At 32.5% G+C, this 19,087-nt stretch overlaps 3 protein-coding genes across 4 annotated transcripts; all 3 read right to left on the bottom strand.

The window, feature by feature from the left end:
• Positions 1 to 758: 758 nt before the first annotated feature.
• Positions 759 to 5,203, bottom strand: LOC113857093 (haloalkane dehalogenase). Of its 2 annotated transcripts, none has more exons than XM_027488824.1 (11): positions 4,812 to 5,203; positions 4,579 to 4,654; positions 4,371 to 4,456; positions 3,875 to 3,968; positions 3,711 to 3,787; positions 3,431 to 3,558; positions 2,633 to 2,704; positions 2,154 to 2,224; positions 1,761 to 1,836; positions 1,212 to 1,355; positions 759 to 1,000 (listed from the first exon to the last, which is right to left on the bottom strand). In XM_027488824.1, the coding sequence occupies exons 1-11, from the start codon at positions 5,070 to 5,072 to the stop codon at positions 961 to 963; spliced, it is 1,125 nt and encodes a 374-aa protein (XP_027344625.1). In that variant the 5' UTR covers positions 5,073 to 5,203; the 3' UTR covers positions 759 to 960. The 2 variants fall into 2 exon arrangements, with proteins under 2 accessions (XP_027344625.1, XP_027344626.1); XM_027488825.1 differs by having other exon boundaries at positions 761 to 1,000; positions 4,805 to 5,121.
• Positions 5,204 to 6,606: 1,403 nt separating this feature from the next.
• On the bottom strand, positions 6,607 to 8,778 carry LOC113857228 (putative pentatricopeptide repeat-containing protein At3g15930). The gene has a single exon (XM_027489026.1). It carries the CDS (start codon positions 8,776 to 8,778, stop codon positions 6,607 to 6,609), a length of 2,172 nt encoding a protein of 723 aa, XP_027344827.1.
• A 2,008-nt stretch (positions 8,779 to 10,786) lies between these two features.
• On the bottom strand, positions 10,787 to 16,563 carry LOC113857151 (zinc finger BED domain-containing protein DAYSLEEPER-like). Its single transcript, XM_027488915.1, has 2 exons — positions 16,279 to 16,563; positions 10,787 to 13,047 (listed from the first exon to the last, which is right to left on the bottom strand). The coding sequence occupies exon 2, from the start codon at positions 13,029 to 13,031 to the stop codon at positions 11,037 to 11,039; it is 1,995 nt and encodes a 664-aa protein (XP_027344716.1). The 5' UTR covers positions 13,032 to 13,047; positions 16,279 to 16,563; the 3' UTR covers positions 10,787 to 11,036.
• Between the last annotated feature and the right edge of the window lie 2,524 nt (positions 16,564 to 19,087).

Genomic DNA, 19,087 nt, shown 5'->3' with positions numbered 1-19,087 from the left:
TAATTTTATTCAAAATAATTGAAAATATAAAGTGACCCATAGAGCAATTGACTTCAACGATTCATATACATTGATTGTGCATATCAAGATATAGAATCAATTACTTCACTTTGTGAGTGTTTTTCATAAGAACTATGATTGTTTATTTTTTTATCACTTAACATATATTTATTTCTTCTTTTCTCATGCAATAATGCTACCTTCCTTTCATTAAGTTCATATCTCATTTCATATCATCGCACCCTTTTGTTTGCAACCCACGTTCCATGATTTTGATTCTTTGATGGAAATGGAAAGTGCACCCCATGGTTATATCTTACACCATTATTTCTTACAAAGTCGGTTTGTTAAGAGTAGAAATGGATTGTTGAATGTTTGGTCTGATGCGTACAAGTATTGATTACTTCTCATCCCATTACCTCTCTAATGAAGAAAAGAAAAAAGATTAGCATCCTCCACACTTTTCTAAAACTTGTGTTTATCTTTAAATTTTCTCATTTTTATAAAAAAACCTCACTCTAAAAGTTGACTTTAAATAACTAATAATAGTAAAATCTTAATAAAAAATGTTTATTGTACTTTTGTATTTTTAATATAATATTAAAATTGAAGTTTAATTACTGCTGTTGTTGTTTATTTTTGTAATCAATATTTTTTAATAAAATTTATTACTTTTGAATGTTTAAACTCAATTCTAAAAATTAAAGTGAACATTTTTTTTTTTCAAAAGGAACAAAAGAAAATATTAGTGGTCATTACTACTAAAGCTCTCTGGGCCTTGTTTCATTTTATATTAGGAAATGGAGGACAGTATCATTTCAACAAAGCTATAATTTCATTAGTTGACCAGCAAGAAAAAAAAATTAGGCTCACTAAATTTACAATTTAGGGAAAAATTCAATAATGCCCTTCCAATCAAATAAGCACTTGGATGCCTGCATTGTCACCTAGTGGTTGAAATCAGAAGAACATTCTCAAAGCATCAACAACTTTCTCAGGCCTGTAAAAAATACAAAGGGTATATTTTTAAAAGGTTGAATAAAACACTCTACTATTTATTCACTTGCTTGAATTAAGATTTGTACTAAACTCAATCCTAAAAGCTAAATTAAAATGTAAGGATTGTTTTAATCTTTATAACTTCTACTTTAATCATATCAATTGTAGAATTGTGACTTCAACACACTTGAATCATAAGTAAGGTTACTCACCAGTCCTCTTGTGGCATATGACCAGCTCCTTCTATCAATTTAAGCTGGATGTGTGATGGATTTCCTTTCTTAAACTCCTCAGCCACAGATTGGGGCAAGTGTTTGTCTGATAATCCCCAAGCAAGTAGTATTGGTTTATCCCATCTGAATTACAAATTACAAAAACTTAGTTATCACTGCTGGTTCAAGCTAGGATGTTGATTTCACATCCCCTTCTCACAAATTGGAATTGGACATTCAACACTTCATTCTTGATATAAAAACTGAAGGAAAAAGTGCTTTCTCTATTAATCAAAATCCATGTCTCCAAAGTTTTGGCAAGCAAGGCCATGCAAAAGCATATACGTTATTTGGCTTCATAACTAATAAATATCATATTTTAAAACAAGATTTGGTCTTGAATTAGATTTAACGAAAATACAGGGAAGAAAGTTGCAGTGACAATAAAAAGTAGAGTGAGTTTCCTCAGCCTCCTTTATCAAGAATAACTTATCAATTCCAAAAAGTAAAAAGCATGAATTATTAAATGCTCCAATTCAATAAAAATACCTCTCGGTTGCAAATCCTTCTGCTATTTCACTGAAAGTACCTTTGAAGTTAGCTTTTCTTGCAGCTTCAAGTAGAGCTGCAACCCAAGATCAGAAACTTCATTACTACTAAGTCAACAAAATTAGTTTTACTTATGCTCATTACACAAATTTGTCATGAATAGACCACAGATATTTTAGGGACTAAGCTGAATCTATCAAATATATTCCCATGGATATGGTTCAGAAGGATGCATGAAACTACAATAACAATTTTAATTGACATAAATATGAACTGAGCACAAAGAGATTTTACTTCAATACCTCCATATAACATATATATAGGTTTTATGAACATTTTTTTAAAATTATGCTACATGCAGAAAATTCAAGCCACCAAAAGGATCACACTAACCAAATCCAGGTCCACTGCTTGCCAAATAAGGTAGCCGGTACACATCAGCTTTTTCATTTTTCAGAACGTAACTGCAAAAAAATGAATCTATAAGATCAAGCACCTTATTAAATTATGGTCTGAGGAGGAAATTATATCCTCAATTCATATTTTAGTGCTTTAACATGAAAAATTGGGACAATTTTTTCCTCCAATGGTTAGAGAAAACGCCTTTGTCCTTCATTTAATACATTTCTCAAAGACTTGGAAGTGATATTTCAATGTTAGTGCATGGAGCATAAAGCCAGTCATGGGAAAGGCTAGATTGAGATGCATAATTGTTAACTAATATTTCTAAGCTAATTAAATTGTTTACTTCAATCTGTGCAAAGCTATGCAAAATATTTTGAGGGCTGTGAAAATAACATTATAAGTTGCGGGTTACAACTTCAATTCATAAAATTACCAGCCAATAGTTGAATACAATTTTTGATACATACGGGCTACCTGCTTCAATAAACCGCTCAGCAATAATAGCATTCTGGCTTGTAAATTCACCATATAGAGGAATTCTAGAAAAAAAAAAGATTAAAAGAAAAGGCACCAAAGGAGTTAATATGATATATCAAACAGCCAACATGCCTCAAAAGACAAAATAAGCATTGAATTAAGCTGTTTAGTGACTTGTAAGAAGATAATTTATGGCCACACATCATTCATCTACAAGAATTCATAGCTAAAATATATCAAGGAACATTCTTAAAACTTATCAAAATATGACTTATTCACTATACTATCACACTTCCATTGGTGATACATCATTGATCATCCATCACCATATTGACATAAAAATCCATCAGCAGTGCAGACACTATCACCTTGTGTATACACCACATTTCTGGAGAGAAATTATGCACTGAAATTGACTAAACTATAATTTTCAATAGTAAATGATTCCAGAAGTGTAGTAAAATGCAGTAGATTCATATAGGAATGCAATAGAAAATTCATGTTCCACTGTCATTCGACTTCATTTAAGATTTCATACAGCCAAATCCAATTAAATAGGAACGACTAACGAGGGTGCTCTTTAGTTCAAGAAATATTCTGTTATTGGACCCATGTTAAGTCATAATCTTCAAGAATTTTTTGTCATTTACCCTCTCTGTTGAAAGGTGAACACAGTGCTTAACCATACCCTTCAAGTGATTAAAATCAAGAGATAAATCTAAGAAACTATAGTACAGATTTAGCCAACATGTTTAGCCGTGAATTCATAAGTACTATAAGAAGCAAACCTTAGCTTCTGAAAAAGTCCAGGAATGGGAGATGAAACAGTTAATGGACTGTTTAGTATTGCTAGCTTTGATATCTTGCTCAAGTTCTTCAGGGCCCAAGTTAGTCCATATGAACCTACAAGAAATCCCTTAAGGAGGAGTGTGACCATTGTTAGACAGTATTTCTAAGAGGTGCATCCCGTTGTTATATGTGTAAATATGTTGCATTATTTCGTTCATTTCACTGAATTTTTAATACAAGAAATGCTACCACAGATTGTATTCTTCATTCTTTAGGTACCTGAACAACTAAGAAAAAGGGTGATTTGACCTCCAACACCTCAAGAAGTTTATCCAATGCGTCATGGAACTCCTTTTCTATGAGAAATGAAAGAAAATTTATGATGAGTATGAGGTTTCTACAAGAACAATTCTTCATGATAAAAGACATTTTCATTATGAAACCTGTGTAATCAAAACCATATCCTGGCTGTGGTTTGTCACTGAAACCAAATCCTATCCAGTCAGGTGCAAAGCAGTGGAACCCTGCATCTGCCAACTGTTTCAGATGAAGAAAATTAAAATAAATAGTAACCACATAAATTTGAAATAACATTAATTATTAGATGTTTCAAAACATGTAATGAAGTTAAAGTGACAATTCAAAAAGCCAGAACAAAGAATATTAAATTTTTTATTGAAGAAACATATTTTGTCATTGCAGGAGTTACTTAAGTAGATAGGTAGGAATTAGAAAGTAGCAACATATCATATTAGCTACTTATGAGTTTTTGAAAATGACTTATATATCATACGGTCAAAATCATTTATTCAGCTCGGATCATATTTAGTTTGTGTATGACCCTTTCTCTCTTGTCCTTCCTTTCACTTTTCTATTAATTTTTCCCATGTTGTGTTTGTGTACAAAATAGAAGGTACATCACATAGATAGCAAGATAACCTGAGACATAACAACTCGGTAGCTAAAAGATTGCGTTGGAGCCCCATGAAGGAACACAATTGTCCCTCGTCTGCTTCTTGATGATCCTGCAAAAGAAGGAGAAGAAAAAAAGAGACCAACAACATGTCATGTATTTTTTTCAACCATTTCCTAAACTTGAAAATGAAAAATTGAAAGTGTCTTCTCAGCAAAGAAATAAATATTATACCAGTTTCTCTCACAAACCATGTTAACTTGCCAGATTTAACATATGACCCGAATTCCTTGCCCTTGTCTTCTATCCTCTAGGAACACAAAAACTATTACTACATTCCCCCTTAAATGAATCAGTAGCATCATCACCATTCAATCAAACATGAATAGTTGTGAAAGCATCATGTCATGTCATGCATAAACAACATAAAAAAAACACTCTTGTAATATCAAGACCCAACATAGTACATATAGCATTTGGCCAACGTTGCCATCCTCAGCAGGGTTTTCAGGTAGTTGAATAGCACTGCGGCTTGATGGGTTGTCAGTGACAAAGCCAAAAGGGTTGAATGCTGGGGCATCGTTGTCCTTGGATTCACCCTTCTCACTGGAGCTAGCTCTCACTATAAATTTGCTTGTGGTTGATGATATTTTTCTTCTTCTACAACAGTATGTGGTGGAAGAAATGGTAAGGTTTAGAGAGGGAGTGAAGATGGCAGAAAAAGCCATTATTGGGTTTGTGATCAGTGGCAGGGGTGACTTCAAATTGTTGCAACACAATGGTTCATGTTTAACATAACCAACAAAACTAGCTACTTTTTTTCTGTTGCTTCATAAATTGCGGTTGATGCTCCTACTTCAACGTAGTCCTCATATATTTCCACCTAGGATATGGCATGTAATAATGTAACTATATCTTGTCATTTTTAAATAATAATAATTTAACTGAAAACTGTGGCTATCTCTGCTCCACAATTCCACGTCTATAAAATGGATTAGAAAGTCTTAGAAGAAGAAAATTAATTTCTGAACTACTTGAGGGATAATTGTATATAAAAAATAAAATTATATATATGTGTGATGTTAATTTATGTGTGATGTTAATTTTTAATTATTCAAATAAAATTAACTCTTTGCTGGAATGCGCCGAGGATGAAGAGAAAATTCCATTTTATTGCCATTATTTGAATGAAAAAAATAAATTGTGAGAAATAAAATATGAAATATTTCTTTCTTTCAAAAGAAAACATAATCATGTTTGATTTATGTACCCTTAACACAACGCAACGTAATTATTTTCTAAATGTAAAATTGTTGTTTTGTGATTTCTTATTCTTTCTAGTTTCTCGCTACGCAATGTTTAGGTGGGTTTATATCCTTTTTTACTTCTCTACACAATTATATAAGAAATAATGACCAAATCCTTTTGAATTAGCTTATCCTGCGGTGAAAAAAGTTTTTATTTTGACAGCATCTAAAGAAAATTAAAATTTAATTTTACTTCACTATTTTTTAAAAATATCATATTGCTTGTTTCTTATTTCTCCTAGATAATGTTAGAGATTCATACTGTAAAACTAGAACCTTTTAATCATGTACAAAGTATTTAACATTTTATAAATTTGTTTTCTCCATCATTAATATTATTTAAATGATTATCTGAAATAATGTATTACTTGGTTAAAAAAAAACTGTTTTTTTCTGAAACTTTTAATTTTAAAATTGTCTTTTTTGTATAATTAAGTCATAAAATATGAAAATAAATTAAGGAAAATGTGAAAAGAAAATAAATCAAGGATTAAATATCCATTTGAAGATTAAATTTAAATTCATTATCTTTGCGTTGCAAGCTTCAAGTGCCTGATCAACGTTCTATTTGAATGAAAAATGCTTGTGAGATGATTAAAATTGAATCATTTTGGTTATCTTTAATTTTATTGCCTCACATGGCCGATTTCATGCTTGTTCTAATTATCTTTGGTTTCTTTAACTCAATCTGGTATGTAATGCAAAAGTGTAACGACTTGCTTATGTACATTAGTCTTGCAGATTAATGCCCTTCAAACTTGGCAGATAAACCAAGGTCATTGTTTACAGGTCAGCTTCATATATATTAGCATGTTTCTTATAGAATCAAGATCTAAATTGACATATGACTTACCTAGGCACGAAAACATAAAATATATGTTTCAATGTCAAGTTAGAACTTTGTTACTTGTAGGATTGTAGCCACTTTTCTGGATTTTTTTTATTTGCTAAAATGTTACCAGAAATTATTGCATGAACATGAACCATGTCTGAAATGATGGAATCTGGTTTTATCCCTAATTATTAGTTCTCTATTGTAAACCTCAGACACCAGCTTTGCCATATGGTGACAGTCCACACACATTCTAAGGTTCTTCACAATTCTTATGGTAACTCCAGGCCCTGAACTAATAAGGGCATAGGCAATAGCCAACTTTTCACTATGTCGGTAAAGTGCCGTCTCCTTATCCTCTTCCCCTATATCAAGGAAAACCTCTGTTGTATCCGGGGAATAGCCTGCTTTTATCAAGTCTGGCATCATGTTTTCTAAATTTGCATATATCTCTTTAGCTTGAGGATGTGACTGGTCCCCAGCAACAAATTCATAAACATTGCCATTCAATTCCATCAAGCTGCAACCAGGTGTTTTCTTAATTCCCCTCTCCATCATCATTTTCCTCACTTGATGCAAGTTTTCCCATCTCTTGCAAGCAGCATATATATTACATAACAGGACATAAACAGACCCATTCTCAGGCTCTAACTCAAGAATTTGTTTGGCTGCCATTTCTCCCAGTTCCACATTTTTGTGGACTCTACAAGCACCAAGAAGTGATCCCCAAACAATTGAATTTGGCTTTACAGGCATATTCACAATGACTTCAAGGGCTTCTTTTAAACGCCCGGCTCGACCAAGGAGATCAACCATGCATCCATAATGTGTCACATTAGGCTTAATTCCATGTTGGATGGTCATGCTAGTGAAAAACTTTCTTCCTTTCTCCACCAAGCCTGTATGTGTGCATGCACACAGGACACCAATATAGGTTATCTCATCTGGTGTAACTGAAGCTTCTATCATTTTTGAAAACATGGCAAGAGCTTCTTCCCCATGGCCATTGATGGCAAGACCAACTATCATTGCTGTCCAGGTGAATTTGTCTTTGTGATGCACTTCCTTGAATACTTTTTTGGCTTTCTCAACATTCCCACATTTAAAGTACATGTCTATTAGAGCATTCCCAACGAAAGTATCATTTTTAAGACTGTTTTTGTCAATGTAAGTCTTTACCCACTCTCCTAGTTCAAGAGCTCCCAGATGTGCACATGCTGTTAGAATGCTAACCATGGTGAACTCATCAGGTTTCACATTTGACATTTGCATTTCACGGAAAAGTGCCAAAGCCTCTTTGAAACGGTTCATTCTAAGGTATCCATCAATCATAGCAGTCCAGGAAACATAGTCTCTTTCAGGCATTTGATCAAAATACTTCCGAGCTACATCAATTTGACCTGTATTGACAAATCCAGTAGCAATGGAAGTCCAAGAAATTGCATCTCGAGTCTTCATATTGTCAAAAACATGACGTGCAGCATCCATTTCTCCACAAGCTGCAAACATATCAATCAAGGCATTTTCCAATATAAGATTAAGTTCAACAACACCTCCATTGATATACCTATAGATGTGCTTGCCCCCATCTAAATCCTTCAATTTGGAGAATGTTGAAAGCATCAAAACTAGAGTAACTGAATTGGGTGACACTCTTTTCTTCTCCATCTCAGTAAAAAGCTTCTTTGACTTCTCAAATTGCTTAACTCTGTTATACCCAGATAGCATTATATTCCAGGTAATTACTTCCCATGCATCACCCATATCAAAAACCTTGCGAGCCAAATCCACAAGCCCGCATAATGAAAACATATGTATGAAAGCCTTTTGAACAAATAAATTCGAATCCAATCCATGTTTCACTGCATGGTTAAATAACACTTTCCCATACTGCAAAGCCATATCATTGGTAAATCCCTTCAACAAGAATGGAAATGTAAAACGGTCAGGCTTGATGTTTTTAGCCAGCATTAGTAGATACATAGAAACTCCATTCTCAGGGCAATTGATCCTAGAATACCCCTTGATCATGGTATTCCAAATGAACACACTTGGGTATGGAATTATGTCAAACACTTGACGAGCATAGTGCATATCCCCTGATTCCTGGGCACAACAGAAGGCTACAACTCTATTTCGGAATAAAGGGTCTGAAGAGAGACCCATTTTGATGGTGTGGGAATGAAGTTGCTTTAGCTGGCACATGGACTTGCACCTTTCAAGCAAAGAGATTAGAGACTCTCCAAAGCAGTGTGAAGAACTCTTAACAGTAATAGCAGGAGCGTTAGAAATCATTCTCGAGGAACAAGGAAAGTGAAAGTGTCAAGCTTGCATGTGAAAATGACAAGGGAGTCGACAGACATAACAAGGAGAGCATGTAACCTCACTCACTTAGCCCATATCAGCAATGTCACAACGTTATAACTGTACGTAAGATCAATGACACAGCGACCCGTTAAGGATTTGTGCTGCTTCATGATTTTACCACAATACAAAAACACAATATAACCTTGGTTTTGTTAGAACATAAGAGGGGGTTTTAAAGGCACGTCGAGGAGGGGCACCATCTTGTTTTTCTCCTACACTTCACAATCCTTAGGGTCACCATCTTTAGCCATCTTAATGACATTACTTATATACTATTCAAATTCTTTATTTTTTCTTATAATGTGACACTTGTTTACTTGTTCTTAATTTCTAACGAGTTTGGAATATGTGTTCCATCAGAATAAAATACGTGTCAACATTCACATATATGCATTTTTTCATGTTTATGATAGAATAATTTTTAAAATTTATTTAATAAAATAACTATTTTGCCAAAATAATTAATTTAAATATATACTTATTTTGTCAAAATTATGTAATGAGTACAAACAGTTTGTGTGATGTAATAAATCTCTGGGATATAAATTACAATAACCTTCAAAAGAGAGACATCGAGTAAACCACTCCTAAAATAAAGGATTCTAGTGAATTATTTTGGTATTAGTCTTTAACTAGAAGCAATCGTTGGGATAAATTAATAATTTTTGGAAGAGGAATATCTAATGACCCACCTCTGACGTAAGGGAATCTAGTGAACCATTCATGGTATTTTTCTTTTCAAAGGAGGAACCTTTAGTAAACAACCTTCAAAGTAACAGACTATAGGGAATCACCCTTCTAATGGTTATATATATTAATATTCCCTATGGGTTATATTTGGTCCGAAAACATACACCTGAATCCAAATACATATTCTAGTTATTAACAATAAAGTTTTAACTCCTAAGATGAGAGAATTTAGAGTTTTCACTGTGTTACACGCACACATATTGTTCTATTTTCTTAAATATTTTTTATTATTTTTATATAATGAGATTGACTTTTGCTCTTAACAATATAATTTCAATTTTTGGAATGCGTATAGAAATTGAATTTGAACTAAGAAAAATATCTCTAATTCTAGTCAATTATGAGTCTCAATTTTTTTGTCATAACGATCTTGTAACTTCATTGATTTTGGATTAATTTGAAATTTTTTTTCTATCACATATTCTTACCATATGGTGTTTGTGTTTTATATTTTAAAAATTCAATAAAAAAAATGTGTAGAAGAGATCAAATAAAGTTTATTTATTTGAAATCCAAACTCCTTTAAAACTAATTATATTTAAATTCAAATTGATTGGATGATTTACACACACACACACACACACATATATATATATATATATATATATATATATATATATATATAAAACTTCTGTCCAAAAAGAGTCCAATCTTCTTTTAAAACAGGCCTACAAATAATTATTTTATATCCAAACAATTTTCTTTATTATGTAAACCACAATTAAGTTTGGTCACTAAATAAAGTTAATCATATAAATAATACGATATTATTAAATTTGATCAAAAATTAATTTTTTTAAAATATCCTTTTAAATTATTCTTTATTATTTCTCCATTTAAATCATAAATTTATAACATATATTAGTCTATTATTTTAATAGAAAAATAACCTCTTTTTTTTTTGCTAATAAAAATAACTTTTTTGAAGAAAATCTCCTGAGCAGCTAAAAATAAACGAATACGTTTGAAACAATCATAATTCGTGAATATGATTCCGAAACTCGTCACTTCGATTTCTAATTCAATTTTGAAATATCGATACAATTATGCGAGGTAGACAAACGAGTGCTATTCGGTCGAAGTCTATACTAGCAGAATAAAGATTTCCAATGTACCCGAAGGAAAACAAATCTTCCCAAGTTCTTTATTTAAAATTTGAAACTGAATCTTTTATGTTTTTCATTGAAACAATGGAAGTATGAATACAATCGTTTTGTCGGTACAAAAGTGTTATTTTGGTAAAAAAAAAAAAAAAAGTTTGAATAGAATTAATCTTTATACTATAAACATGTAATGAAAAATCTGACAATCACACGAATCAAATGACCTGAAATATGGTTTCAACACTTGGATATACCTAAAATCTACTCGAGAATCTATCCCTACATGAAGAAACCTATGCCTAAAATTCCATTTTCACAGATGCATTGAAACATTTATAGCCATTCATAACGGAACCAATCCTTGGCACAAATAAGGGCCTCAAGAGTAAGGGGGCTTAAAGAACTCCGGTAGCTATCCATTTTTCTAATTTCTGTGTCAAAAACAGAATCTGCAGATAGAGTGGATAATGGTATAGACAAAATATCAGATGCGATTCTAGACAATGTCGGGTACTTAAATCCATTTACTCTCCACCAGTTCAGAATATCAAAATCTTTTGCTCTGGGCAGCAAAGGCTCTTCCAGATACTCATCCAATTCTGACTTAAATTGTTGGTTATCTGTAAAATCAGATATATAAAATTCATAATCGGAAAGTGCATCTTCATCAACAAAAAGCGAATCATCAAGTGACCCTTCCTGACATGGTTCTTTTATCATAATGTCATCCCCCTCATGGCCATTTGTTGTCGTAAAAGGAAGCATTTGGCTGCCATATTCAATGAATAGTTCACGAAGACCATCCTCAACTATTCTTATCCATGGCTCAGCATTCTCACCAAAAATCTTAGCAAAGGTGCTTTCCACAAGTTTCATTTTATGCCTTGGGTCCATTGCTACCGCAATTGCCAAGATGAGGCAGCTTTCTCTCCAATATTGGTCAAAGTTCTCATGCAAAGGCAAAATCAAACTGCTAAGGAAAGGATCCTGGCTGAAAGCTGCATTTGTCAACTCCACCTGAATTTTTGACACTTCAGGAAAAAATAAGTTTGAAGTTGGGTACGGTTGTAAAGTCAAAATTTTAGCTGCATCATACAAATACTTCAAATATGTGCATAGAGTTTCCACTCGCTTCCAGTCACCCATAGTTAGAGTCATTCTGTAATCAGGATCTGTGGTATCAAGGCAAGTAAAGATTTCCTTAAATTCACAGGCAGCAATAAGCATATGGTAAGTTGTGTCCCATTTACACCGGTCATCAATTGAAAGGTCCATCGTACTAGATACTTGTAGTTGCTGCTTCAGCTCAATAAACTTCTCCTTATGAGATTCTGAAGATTTCACATACTTTACACTCTCTCGCACTTTGCTAATAGTTTCTCTCATTGCCCATAGTGCATCCACTGCAAGGCGACTAAGAACACGAGCATAACAATTCTGGCTTAACAACTGACCATTGAGGATCACAGGGTTTTTAACAGAGAGAAGGCTTCTCAGATTTCCCATCACATTCTCACTGGAAACAGATTTATCAAGTGCAAGGGTAAACAACCGACCCTCCAAATTCCAATCAGATAGGCAGGTCACCAAAGTTTGATTCAAGGAGTCATCCGAATCAGGAAATGGTACTGTAACAACATTGAGAATAGGATGATGTAGGTTCCAATCACCATCAATGAAGTGTCCTCGAACAAAAACATAGCCCATTGCCTGATCCGAAGTCCATAAGTCCAATGCCAGGTTAACTCGTCCAGGAATCCCATTAATAAAATTCAACAGGTTTTGCTTTTGTCTGAGGTAAATAGCAACACAATCTCCTTCAACAGAATTTAAACATAGCTGATTGAATTGGGGTTGAAGAGTCCGTGCAAAATCAATGAAACCTTGGTGTTTCACAATATTGAGAGGATAATCATGTAAAATTATCATTTTAGCAATATCATGGTTGCAACGCTCCTGATCAAATGAGATACCATTACCAGTAAACCCTGGTGTTGCTCTTGGCCGTTTCTTGGGTGGATTGGTAGTATCCTGAGAACCCCCAGCTTTGGGATATGAGCTTTGTTGATTCTTCTCCCTAAGTACTTGACAGATTCCTAGAGAAATGTGTCTTTTCAGATGACTTGTGCCAGCTAGTTTTGAATCAGTTATGTAAGAAAATGACTTTTTGCACTGTTTACAGTAAGCCCTAGTACATCCAGCTCCAACAGTTTCCACTGTGAAATATTCCCACACAATAGACTTCTTTCTCTTCCGTTTATTGGGTTGTGTTCCTGAATCAGGATTCTCACTGTTATTAACAGCGGCAACACAAGTATCAAACTCCATGAAAGCACGAGTAATCCTAGAAAAAAAAAAGAATGAAACATCAGAAGGCAATCAATAAGTGGCTGAATTCATATATGAAGTTATGAACAAGGCAGGTTAAGAGTTATATGTTATAAACATATATAACAAATTGAACAAGAGTAAGAAATTCAAATCCCATAGAACTTGAGGTGCTAAGGATAAACCCTGATAAACAATATACAAGTAACAAGGAAATTACATTGTGAAACAAAGAAGCAAAAGCCAAGAACACTAAAATGACACCCAGCATGAGAAAAAGCCACTCATACTGTCAAAGATACTACAGTTCCTTACAGTATAGATATTGAAAGACTTCCACCACATTCATTGAAGTACTTCCTCTAGAGACAAATCATATTTAACAATCAATTCAAAGAGCATCCTCTTGTTTACTCTCAGTCTTATCTATGCATCCATTTTTGTATGCTGTCAGTTACTAGATTACAAATAAAAACCAAAATTTTTAAGAACTTCTTTGCTAACCCCAAACTTTTTAAGAAAATGGATTAGCATACAATAATTGTTGTACAACGTCCAACAAAATCCTTTTCCCATTGGATAGGGGAAATATCAAGGTAGACAGGACAAAGACTACTCTACTCTTTTGGTCCTACATCTAGATTGAACCACCAGAGAAAATCACTAGGCTACAGAGACTCTCTGACTGGCTCTTGCTTTCTCCCTCAGCTACATGGATTCTGTCAAAAACCAAGTTAGCATACTATTGGAACTAAATTAATATTAATTCATCCATCCGTGCTTTAATCATCTATTTTAACCTACATTTGAAAGATATACACGCATAAAACCAAGCCTGTGAACACCAAATAACTTGTCCACATTTATCTCTATGAATCCTGCTATTTATTGTGAACATGTTTCACATAAAATATTAAAAATGATGTGGTTTATATTTTCCTAAAATTAACAATTAATTTTTTTAAAAGAAAAAGAAACAAAGTCACAAATTCCTATTTTGTCATATATGCTGTGGATTCAGAGACCAGCTCCCTCTACATTGTTCAAATTGAAACTTGGGAAACCAACATGATTTCAGATTAAAGACAAGAGAGGAGGTGATGAAGGAAAACTTAGGACCTTATATTGTTTTAATCAAGCATCCTATCAAAGGGACCTTGCAATTTTTAGGGGAATGAAGAACCCATGATGCAATATCAAAATTTTAAGGGGGGCAACAAGCTGACAAGCAGGGTGAGAATATATTGAATTAATGACACAGGGTTTGTTTGCATAGGAGGAAGATGAAACAAAAACCTTAACAATCATCGTATCAAATAGAGGGAAAAAGGATTAAGTTTTTTTTTTTTTTTTTTTTAATATCATGAATCACCATTTGAAGCTGAGAAATATGGCAAGAAAAGTTACAAAACAGGCACACTAGGAAGTACAGACATAGCACAGATATGGATACAACACAAATACTGCAATACAGTACATTTTTTTTAAAAGAAAGGACACAACACAGCTATGATACATTATGTAGAAGAATATATACATATATATACATAATACAGAAAAACAATTAAAGATCATATATTATCTTGTCTTAATAATAGTAGTCAACAGCGGCCACTATCACGAAGGTGCAGAGCGGCTGGATGTTGCTATTCCATCCCCGTCACGTCGCGTCACATTTCAGTGTAGCAGCCATCATTCCGCGAATTACAGCAAAAAGCAAAGCAAATCGCAGCCCTAGCAGCCACTATTTCATCCTAGGGCAAAAGGGCAAGTTTGTCTTTCCCTTTCGAAAGTTGGAATGCTTTTTAAGGGGGACAATCTTAGGATTCCCCCCCCCCCTTTATATTTATGAAAGTTGGAATGCTTCTCCGTCTTGAACCCTACCTCCATCTTCGTTCTCTCATTTTCTTGCTTCGTCTTCCATCTTTGGTGTCACTTTCTAGTTTCTAGTGCAAGTCACCATTCCCGGCTAAGTTTCGGTTGTCTTTCTCATCTTCGACAAAACACAACTTATTTCTAACGTGAGCAAAGACATTTTCCAATTGTCTACTACATCTTTGGTGTAACTTAAGCTATCTTCTGACAAGATGCAGACTTTTCCAATGATAGTAAGATATTTTCTGACAAAACTATTTGCATTAGAGCTTTCCAGGTGACTGAACACTCTTTGATTTATTTTCTTTTTTTGTTTTGATTGTCTTCAAAATAACGGTCATTCCACTATCCCCTGACCCGCTATAGTGTTTTTGGAGTGGGCCACTCTACGCCGCTATATGAGATTGACTACTATGGTCTTAATTATTCACTATGATTATTACTAATTAACAGGATAAGTATCAAAGTGCATCTCTAGCGTATCTGTGTCCGAGACGTGCTTCCTTCTAGCCATGTTCCTACTTCCTAGCGGGCACAGGAACCAGCTCCATAATTCGTGGGATGATATGTCCCTCATGACTTTTATTTGCTCCTCCGTGAAGATAAAAACACAAGAATTCAAAAGTGGAAGACAGTGCAAGGCAGGCAGCAATGAGAAAAATGAGTCATTCATATGAGTTCAACTCAGACCACGGGGCAATAATAATAAAAAAAGAAGATTAAGGGTTGCATCCAGTAAGATGCCAAATCAGATGTCAATCCATTCGTCTCAGTTTGACGTAAATCGGCTCATATCAAAGAGCATTTCACTATCTTTACTGTCTCAACAACCATACTTACATCCGTGAAATTTAAGTTAGCATTCACATTCTCTCTCTCTATAACATCCACAAAATAATCCAAAATAGTTAGATAGTCAAAACCTCCAAATTGACAAGGCTTTCACATTTGCATTTAGAACTCTCTAAACATATATTAGCATCATACACAGAGCAAACAATGCTAAATTGAAGAAGAAGAAAAAATAAAACCAGGATTTTCTATTTATTTGAAGAAAATGACAAACATCAATGAAGTATGCACAATCCAATATTTCAGGTGAACACAATTGCTAGTGACTGGTTTAACATCACAATGACGATGCATGGAAAAGACAGAAACGATTAAAAAACACTAAAAATTACTATTAATTGAAATAGATATGTCAGTAGAAATATGAAATAGGGTTCGTTTATTCTTTATCGCTCTTTTGTTTAGGGATCAAACATAAACAACGCACAACAGTGAGTACAACGAAAATAAAGAGACTGACACTTGAATCAGTTAACGAGTAGCACTACATTCAAACACTAGGGAGAGAGAGAGAGAGAACCTTGAGAAAGTGGAGTGTGGCAAAAGCACGTGCCACGGCGGCTGAAGCGTGAAACGGCGTCGTGAAGTGAATGAAGATAGAAGCGAATGAATGGAGTGCTTCTGTAGATATATGTGATGGTGTGTGTGTGAGAGAGAGCGCGTAGAGAAAGAGAGAGAAAGACAGAGGGAGGCGCCGGCAAAAGCAACGATTTCACGTTGGAAGGCGCAGTGTGTGTGTTCTTGCGGCCGAGGGAAAGAGGCAATCAAGGGTTCAAACTTGCAACTTCTGTCTGCTTCACAATTTGCATTTCCAACCCTTTATACTAATAGGGTTCATACATGATATCCACATAAGTGTCCAGAAATTATTTTTTATTCTTAATTATCATTTAAAACTCAATGGGTAGGGTATGGGTAGGGTACTACAGTACCCATCCCCATACCCGCGTTTTAAAAAAATACCCGTACCCGGACCCATACCCGCGTGGGTATGAACATTAATCCTCGTACCCGTACCCTCTGGGTACCCGCATACCCGTCTTGTACACATTACCCGCGCTTGTTTGAGAAAAAAATGTTTATAAAGAAAAATATGTTTATATAATTTCACATAAGTAACATAATAATACAAAAATTTAATATGTAGTTGTCGAATAAGGTACAAATATAGATAAAAAACAAATATTCAAAGATCATAAATGTTAAATGTATCTTAATATAATAATTTTCTAGACTAAAATTCTTAGAAACAATAAGCAAAACTAAACACACAAGTTATTTGTCAGTGATAATCCTATCTTGTGTGAGATTTGATTGATTGGTAATGTCAAAACGACAACGAAATAGATTTGTACAATGGTTGTCCCTTCGTGTGGGATCACTTAGTAACCTCTTGTGACGGCATTAAAAACTAACTCTAATGAATAACATTTTATAGTTATTAAGTTTTAGTGAGACAGACATTGAGAATGTGAATAAAGTTAGAGTAGAGAAGTTCAATACTAACGATAGAAAGTTGATACATAAAATATTTTTTTTAACTTTTGAATTTGAAAGTGTAAGAAAAATAATAGATTTAATTAAAATAATAAATATAATATATATATATATATATATATTAATACTAGTATTTTTTAACTCATATACTATACGAAAGTATTTTATCAAAAATATAAATTTTTAAAAAATTATTTTAGTGAATTAAATATTTATAATATATATAAATTTTAAAAAAATTTGAATAAAAGATAAATAGTTACAATAAAATTTCATAATAAAGAAATATACGTGTATATTAAAAAAAATTATACTTTTTTATCTTAAAAAAATTAACAAATAAAAATTAACAATAATTTTTTTATATTTATATCTTTTCAAAAACTTATTTGAATGTGAATAAATAGTAAGAATAATATTATTTAGATTCAATAGATTATAGTTGTGCTTGTAATACATATGTTGCATAAAAAAATATTATTTTAAATTAAAATATAAAAATAAAATTTAAATATTATTAATAAATAATAAGTTTATGGTAATAGTAGGTGATTGTAAAATTTATAATATATTTATTATTTATCATTCACTTTATGATTTAATCATCAATATGATTTTATTAATAAAAATATTTGTGTAAAAAATATTTTATGTGTATCATATATAAATAATATTTTAAAAAAAGTCAATCTCATATTAACTATGTAATAATTAAATTGTATTAACCTAATTAAATGATATAAAATAGTAAATAAATTTTTTTATTAAAAATATAAACCAAAATAAATTTTTTGGTTTACTTTATTATTAAATATATTTTTATATTAATCTTATATAACTTCACATAAGTAATATAATAATACAAAAATTCAATTCATAATTATAGAATAAAGTTTAAGCATATATATATATGCGGGTATGGGGCGGGGTGGGTACTTAGATACCCATACCCGCACCCATCCCCATTAAAATTTGCGGGTTTTTACCCACACCCATACCCGTACCCGTATAGTGGGTAAATACCCTACCCATTGTGGATAAATTTTGTGGGTGCCCATCGGGTACTTTACCCATTGCCATCCCTATTAACTATAAAAATAAGGTCAGGAATTATTATATTAATAATTAAATTTATATATTTTAAATCAACTTTAATTAATAATAAAAAATATTCTTAAGAGAATGTTAAATAATATATTAATAACATTATATATTAAGATAATAATAAAAGGATAATGAAACTGACTTGTTTAAAAACAATTTACAACGTGTTTTAAAAAAGTATATAGTTACACCGGTTACGATAATAATAAAAGTCTAATTAAACTAACTATGGTATTTTAAAATATTTTAGAATGTGTTTGTTTTAAAAAATAAATTATGGGCACATAGATTCTAATTTCGGTAATATTATTCTTAAAGCGCGGTTAGATTAGGGAAAAAAAAGTTCTATCAAACGCCAATTGTGCGCACAGTTTGTGTTTAAAAAGGGAAAGATATAATTTTATCAGGTATATAAAATATCGAAATATCAATGTTAACAATTTTAAAGATGATTTTTTGAATAATGTCGTGCAATTTGACATGTAAACTACCAATCTTGTGTAAGAATTATTTTTTTTGTGTAATTAAAATAAGGCATACACAGAGTATATATATATATATATATAATTTTTTTTACGCCCATGTGTGGTATTATATACAACACACGGGTAAATTTTTAATGAATTTTTGAACTTTTTTATAATTTATTAAAAAATTTAGAAAAAACTTTTTTTGTTTTTATAAATAAAACAGTAACGCGTAATTTCGTGTATATATATATATATGAT

This window comes from Abrus precatorius, unplaced genomic scaffold, assembly GCF_003935025.1.
Source record: "Abrus precatorius isolate BTA unplaced genomic scaffold, Abrus_2018 Scaffold153, whole genome shotgun sequence".
NCBI classification, from domain to species: domain Eukaryota; kingdom Viridiplantae; phylum Streptophyta; class Magnoliopsida; order Fabales; family Fabaceae; genus Abrus; species Abrus precatorius.
The sequence above is the reverse complement of the archived record's forward strand: the minus strand, read 5'-3'. Positions and strand labels throughout refer to the sequence as shown.

What these genes read in the sequence shown, in the direction of transcription:
- LOC113857093 (XM_027488824.1), bottom strand. Translation starts at nt 5,072, where the DNA reads ATGGCTTTTTCTGCCATCTTCACTCCCTCTCTAAACCTTACCATTTCT. An exon ending in ACCGAGTTGTTATGTCTCAG is followed by an intron (nt 3,969 to 4,370) that starts GTTATCTTGCTA and finishes CATCTGAAACAG; the next exon opens with TTGGCAGATGCAGGGTTCCA. An exon ending in TTTATTGAAGCAGGTAGCCC is followed by an intron (nt 2,225 to 2,632) that starts GTATGTATCAAA and finishes ATTTTTTTGCAG; the next exon opens with TTACGTTCTGAAAAATGAAA.
- LOC113857228 (XM_027489026.1), bottom strand. Translation starts at nt 8,778, where the DNA reads ATGATTTCTAACGCTCCTGCTATTACTGTTAAGAGTTCTTCACACTGC.
- LOC113857151 (XM_027488915.1), bottom strand. Translation starts at nt 13,031, where the DNA reads ATGGAGTTTGATACTTGTGTTGCCGCTGTTAATAACAGTGAGAATCCT.